The following is a 6,155-nucleotide window of genomic DNA, read 5'->3' on the forward strand; positions in this document are numbered from 1 at the left end:
AGAAGCCAAACGCTGGGTCAGCTTTGAGACATGAACATGTATCTGTATGCAGTATAGCCGTGTAACATTCTCTCTACATGTCATCTCCATGTACGCCTCTCACATTTAACTCTTTCTTTGGATGGAGCCACATGGGTAAGTCAGTTTTTTGTTTTTTTTTTGACTGTCAAAATGATCAATAAAGAAAAGCTCAGAGCTGGAGATAATTCATCGGGCTTAAAATGTGGGTCAGCTAACATGGCGGCGGTGCAGTGATTATAGTGTATTAGCTTGACTGCTCTTCTCTTACTTTAATTAATTTCTTGTCTTGTTAGTATGTAGTAGGAGGAAACTGACAGTTCTGTCATTGACTGCAAGTGTGCATGTTTTCTGTCTGTATTTCCGTCTATAGTATTCCTCGGCTGAATTTCCAAAGGACAGCATATCCACATAATGGCCTGCTACATTTTAAGCCATTAGTGCATATAGAAGCAGTCATTTGCTGTTAGTTTCCCTCCTTTCCTCTCCTGTCCTCCATGATTTCACAAGTTCCAGTGCCCAGACCATCATATTCTCAGGCCAGGGAGAGTCTGGTGAAGGCTGTTCCTCCTAAGATCATCTGTCTTCTGGCCTGTGGGGGGAGAGACTGCCGCTATGAGGGTCCGGCGTGCTGGAGCACGAGCCAGCAGGCCGTTGAAGGAGTCTTTAGCAGCTGGTGAGGCCAACATTGTTCTATTGACTGAGTGATTTAGTGTTATAAGTGACACACCAAACATATAGGAATGGTTATATCTGAAAGCATGAATGCGCAGTTGCAATCAAAATTATTCAACCCCCCGGAGAATGTAACAATTTGCTTTTCTAAAGATGGTGTTTAAAATTTTTTTTTTTTTAAATGCATCTATAACAAACAATTTAGTGGCAAAATAAGTGATAATGTCAGTATATAATGTAATGCTTTTGAGTTATAGGATTTTTTGTTTTGTTTTTTTTGTAATATGCCCGTGCATGTGAACATAAAGAACATAAAAGGCCGACTTGAATATGCTTACATTCATTTGGATAGACCTGTGGAGTTCTGGAAGAATGTTTTATGGAGTGATGTGACCAAACTGGAACTTTTTGTACCCATGGATCTTTGATATATCTGGTGCAAAAAAGGCAAAGCTTATGAGCAGAAGAACTCCATCTCCATGGTCAAACATGGAGGTGGTCCAGTCATGTTATGGGGGTGCTTTGCTGTTGCAGGAAGTGGAAATCTTGACTATATGAAGGACATCATGAATTCTTTAAAGCATCAAGCCATTTTGGCAAAGATGGGGATGCTTTGGTGCAGAAACTGAAGCTTGATGATAAATGCAATTTCCTGCAGGACAGTCATCTCAAAGTATACATTTTTTGACATACAAATTTTGATTGCAACTGTATATGTGAAAGAATTTGTATGCATGTATGCATAAATATATAATGTCACTTTAGATAGTCACACTGCGTCCTAATTAAAAATTTCCTGCTTTCTTTACTTTATAGAATATCCTTACATAGCCATGCACATATTCACTGCATGTGTTTATTTATCACTTTATATTTAGGGTGACGGATGACATTATTGCAATGGCACGACCTTCTACATATCTCATCAAGAGATACAGCATCATAGAACAGTTCAAACAGTGAGTGTTATTTAATACAGTCCTAATCAGGATGTTTGATATTTACTTACACTCTGCAGGGGGATGTTTCTGGTTAATAATTGGCAGTGTATGTGTGTGCTTACAGGTTGAACATTAAATCCATCATTAATATGCAGCTCCCAGGGGAACATGCTCACTGCGGCCCTCCTCTGGAGCCTGACAGTGGGTTCACATATTCACCTCAGGTCTTTATGGACAGCCAAAGTGAGCAAAACGCATGCAAAAACCTGTCAAGAACAAAAAAGAAAGAAAGGAATATTTTAAAATAGGATACAAAATATATATGTTTTGCATTGTGCCACTTATAATTCTTATTACCATAATATATAAATATATATATATATATATACCTCTCCCCTTCTTTAAATTATAAAAATGATTAAATTATATTAAAAAAATACAATTTTGCTATGCTCAAGAAACATTGTTTATTATTAACAATGTTGAAAACAGTTGTGCTGATTAATGTTTTTGTGGAAAACTAATCAAAGATTCTTTGATTAATAGAAAGTTTAAAATAACAGGATTTATTTTAAATATATATATGCAAACATATACAATATGTATTGGTCTAATAATATACTCCTAATAATATATGAATGGTTCATGCCATTCAATGAAATATGACCTACATGTGACTTTTGAGATTCACCAAATAAATTAGCTGATGAATTACTGAATTATATTCCTTTTTTGTCTGACAGTTTTTTTCTATAATTTTGGGATGTCTGATTTTGGAGTGTCTTCTCTGGAGGGGATGGTGGATGCCGTGAAGGTTTTGGCTTTCTCTGTACAGGAAGGGAAGGTGGCTGTTCACTGCCATGCTGGATTAGGCAGGACAGGCGAGTTGCAATTTCTATATCATTACTTTCAATGTAAATTTAGTGACATTCTATTTTCTTTAATACCCATCCTGCTTTACAGGTGTTCTTATCGCATGTTATCTAGTCTACACCTGTCGAATCAGCGCTAGTGAAGCTGTCCACTACGTCCGGATCAAAAGGCCTCGTTCAATCCAGACTCGATCACAGATCAATCTGGTGTTTGATTTCGCCCGGCTGGTGAGCTCTCAGCTGGCCCAATTCCCGTGTCTGAACGTGCGCCACGGTTCCTCCTTCAGTCTTCGGCAGTACCTCCTGCGTCAGGCCCTTCTGCTGCATGGGGAAGAGGCCCGAACACTCAAACACACACCCAAGATCCTGCACGTCCTCTGCAGCATGCTGATCACTATAACCCAGGGAGCTTCCAGTCCTTCAGAAGTCCAGAGAGAACTGGAGAAGAGGGTGAACATTTTGGCTCTAAAGAAGGCAGTGAAGGAGACACTTTTGAAGAGGAACCTTCCTGCTTTGAAGGAAAGGCGAGGCTCGAGCAGAATGTTCTCCTGCGAGTCCTGGGACGAGCCATTCGGGTTCTTGGAGAGGAAGAGAGACGTCCTACTAAACAAGCGAAGCTACAGCGAATCAGATCTCAGCAAGATTACCATCATTGAGGTGAGAGCTAATCTTTTTTTTTTAGCAAGATTTGCTGTATTTTGGAATTTCAGAAAATGATAAGAATACATTTTTCATAAAGTGGAATTAATCTGATGAATCAATTCAGGATTGAATGCACCCACATTATCACCAATGTTGAAAATTTGTCTTTGAATTATTATTTAAATTTTTTCTATTTCGAATAACAGTTTTAATATTGTTTAAAATATAATTTATTGTGTGATTATTCCAGCCTTCAGTGCCACATGATCATTGTTAAATCATTCTAATATGCTGATTTTATGCTGAATGATCAATTATTGGTGCTCACTATATATATATATATATATATATATATATATATATATATATATATATATATAGGATTCTTTGATTAATAGAAAGTTTTAAAAAAACAGCATTTATTTGTAAGTGTATCAGTTTCACAAAAACATTAAGCAGCACAACTGTTTTCAAAATTGATGATAATGTTTATTAGCTGCCATTTCAGAAGGATCATGTGACTGAAGACTGGAGTAAAGATGCTGAAAATTCAGCTTTGCATCACAGGAATAAATTACATTTTTAAAATATATTAAAATACGATACATGACATTTGAAATCTTGTCTCTGCAAGGATTTCATGTTCTCACATTACTCTCCTCAATCTGGTGGACTCCATAAAATGAGCAATGGAGAAATCGGTCCATCAAAAGATCAGAGAATCCTAACAGAATCCCAAAAGATTCCTCATATCCTGATGACAGACCAAAGCAATGGAACATCAGCTCCTCACTCATATAATGAGACTGTTAACAAGAAGACAAAATGTACAACCAAGAAACCTCAAGTTTTCCTAAAGTTCAGCTCAAACCTCGAGGTCAGTGTGAAACTAATTAAAATGTCTGCAGTTTTTTTTCCTACATATAAGATCACTGCCTGAATGGTTTTGAGAACTTTTATTTTGTATTACCTTTGTGCAAATGTTGTGGATGTTTTTTTAAAGTTACGACGAGAGGATTATACATTAGATCAGTCGTCATTATGGAGAGCTGTCGCTAAGGCAATGGCACAACAGCGTCCTCCAGTGGACACTGTATTGAAAAGAGCAGTGGGCTTGCAGGTATAGTATGTATGGCTTGATTTTGACACGCAAAATAATGTTCCTGAATTCATAGACTTGTTAGTTACAGGACTGATAAAACATTTTGATCCATGCAGGAACACTGCAAAGCATGATCATGTTTCCAAGGTTCCCTTTATTGGCCATACGACTGCATCCATTTCACGTACAGATAAATATACAGAGCAATGATTAAAACTTTCTTTTTTTTTAAATCATGGTATATAATCTATATACTTTCTTGCTTTAAAATCACTCAGATAACCATACTGACTTTATTTTTTTTAAATATGTATCTTGCTGTATCCTTATTCTGTATGGGTGTCTGTATAACAAAAGATTTTAAAATACATATTGCACTGTAAACAATTATGTGACAAATAAGTTATGACATGTTTACATTAACTCATAAAAAAAGTTGAAAATTGCTTTACTTATTTTTAAAGTTCAATGTTTCAATGTATAATGTAATTTTAAGTTGAAATGACATAAACATTCCAAGTTGATTGTATGAAAAATATTAAGGCAGCAACTTTTTTTTTTTTTTTACAGTGTGGCTACAGTTGTAAATAATAAAAGAAATTACAGTGAGTAAATATTGTGGTAATGTAAGAGATTTGAACCTGTTTTAATTCTCTGCAGGATGAGCTCAATTTGAGTGAATGTGGCTGGGTTACATTAGTCATGGAAACAGATCCAGACGTTCTGAGCACACTGTTATGGACTTGGCTGGACAGACTAAAGGTCAGAGGTCACAGTATGGTAGTTCTGGCATAAAATTATGTCAGTGATAAAAATGACAGATGACATATTCATGTCTGTTTTTTAGAAAGGTTTTTCTCATTGTTTCAAATGCAATAGTTTAGCTGGTGTGCTTTCTTTTAACAGGAGCCTGTTCTCAATAAAGATGACATAGAGAGGCTGACCTCAACCTGGCCTGCACAAAACTCCCTTATCACACTTAACAAGGTGAACATCTGAACTAAGTCTGGCCTTCCTCGATTGAAAGAACACACTACAACAAACACACAGTTTGATGTTGAACTGTATTGTGTGGGACTTAATACATGTAGTAAATATACATTTTGTAAGCATAAAAAGCATAGAAAGTAATCAGTTGTATAGTTACAAGTATGCATCATACATATAAGACATGCATCTCATCTTATACAGCTTTGTGTGTTTATAATTCGGTGCTGTTTTAGTCTCAGCGGCACACCATCTGCTGTTTGCTGGATTGTGTGGGTCATGTGGTGGTTCAGTGTCCTCAATTTGAACATGCTATACTACAGAGACTCATTCGAGCTTTAACAAGAGTAAGTTTGTGTGTACATGAGCTAATTTTCACAAATAAAGATAGCAAACAAATAACAGCAGTAATTGGAGACGGATTATACAAACTTTTGCATGTTTTTGTGTCATAACAGCGCCCTCCTGAGGAAATAGAGAGGAACAGCATCTTGTTGCGCGTCCTCAGAGCTTCAATGAGAGAGCTGTGCCTACACAACCACCATCCAAATACTGCAATACCATCAGTGTTAAACTAAAAAAAGATATCCATAAAGAAATATTGTTTCATTAACTGTATGACTGATCAAGTTATTTGATATGTATTTCAATGTGTAGGCCTACAGTATCAAGCCTAGTTGCATCTGCAGAATTAGATTTTTTTGTTGTTGAAATTTTTTAACTGTTTAACCTTAGGGCCCGTTCACACCAAGAACGATAACTATAAAGATAATATTAGCATCCACATCATCGGATGATATCGTTTTGTTTATTCGTGTGCTGCTTGTTTGTCACTTTAAATGCTCGAGCTTGTTACAGCAGGATGGATTCTGATTGACTGACAATGAGAAGAAAATTTCTCTGCTGTTATCGTTATAG

At 36.4% G+C, this 6,155-nt stretch overlaps 1 protein-coding gene across 1 annotated transcript; it reads left to right on the plus strand.

Moving 5' to 3' along the window:
* LOC311089162 (protein tyrosine phosphatase domain-containing protein 1) lies at positions 1 to 5,850 on the plus strand. The gene is made up of 12 exons (XM_084123648.1): positions 1 to 135; positions 392 to 694; positions 1,572 to 1,652; positions 1,759 to 1,877; positions 2,378 to 2,515; positions 2,598 to 3,163; positions 3,783 to 4,025; positions 4,152 to 4,268; positions 4,911 to 5,012; positions 5,157 to 5,237; positions 5,474 to 5,584; positions 5,696 to 5,850. The coding sequence occupies exons 2-12, from the start codon at positions 516 to 518 to the stop codon at positions 5,813 to 5,815; spliced, it is 1,857 nt and encodes a 618-aa protein (XP_083979774.1). The 5' UTR covers positions 1 to 135; positions 392 to 515; the 3' UTR covers positions 5,816 to 5,850.
* Positions 5,851 to 6,155: the final 305 nt, after the last annotated feature.

Source organism: Abramis brama (assembly GCF_963993115.1).
Source record: "Abramis brama genome assembly, chromosome: 9".
Taxonomy (NCBI): Eukaryota; Metazoa; Chordata; class Actinopteri; order Cypriniformes; family Leuciscidae; genus Abramis; species Abramis brama.

Coding starts and splice junctions, on each gene's coding strand:
- LOC311089162 (XM_084123648.1), top strand. CDS start 516: ATGATTTCACAAGTTCCAGTGCCCAGACCATCATATTCTCAGGCCAGG. Junction 695..1,571: donor GAAGGAGTCTTTAGCAGCTG/GTGAGGCCAACA, acceptor CTTTATATTTAG/GGTGACGGATGACATTATTG. Junction 4,269..4,910: donor AAAGAGCAGTGGGCTTGCAG/GTATAGTATGTA, acceptor AATTCTCTGCAG/GATGAGCTCAATTTGAGTGA.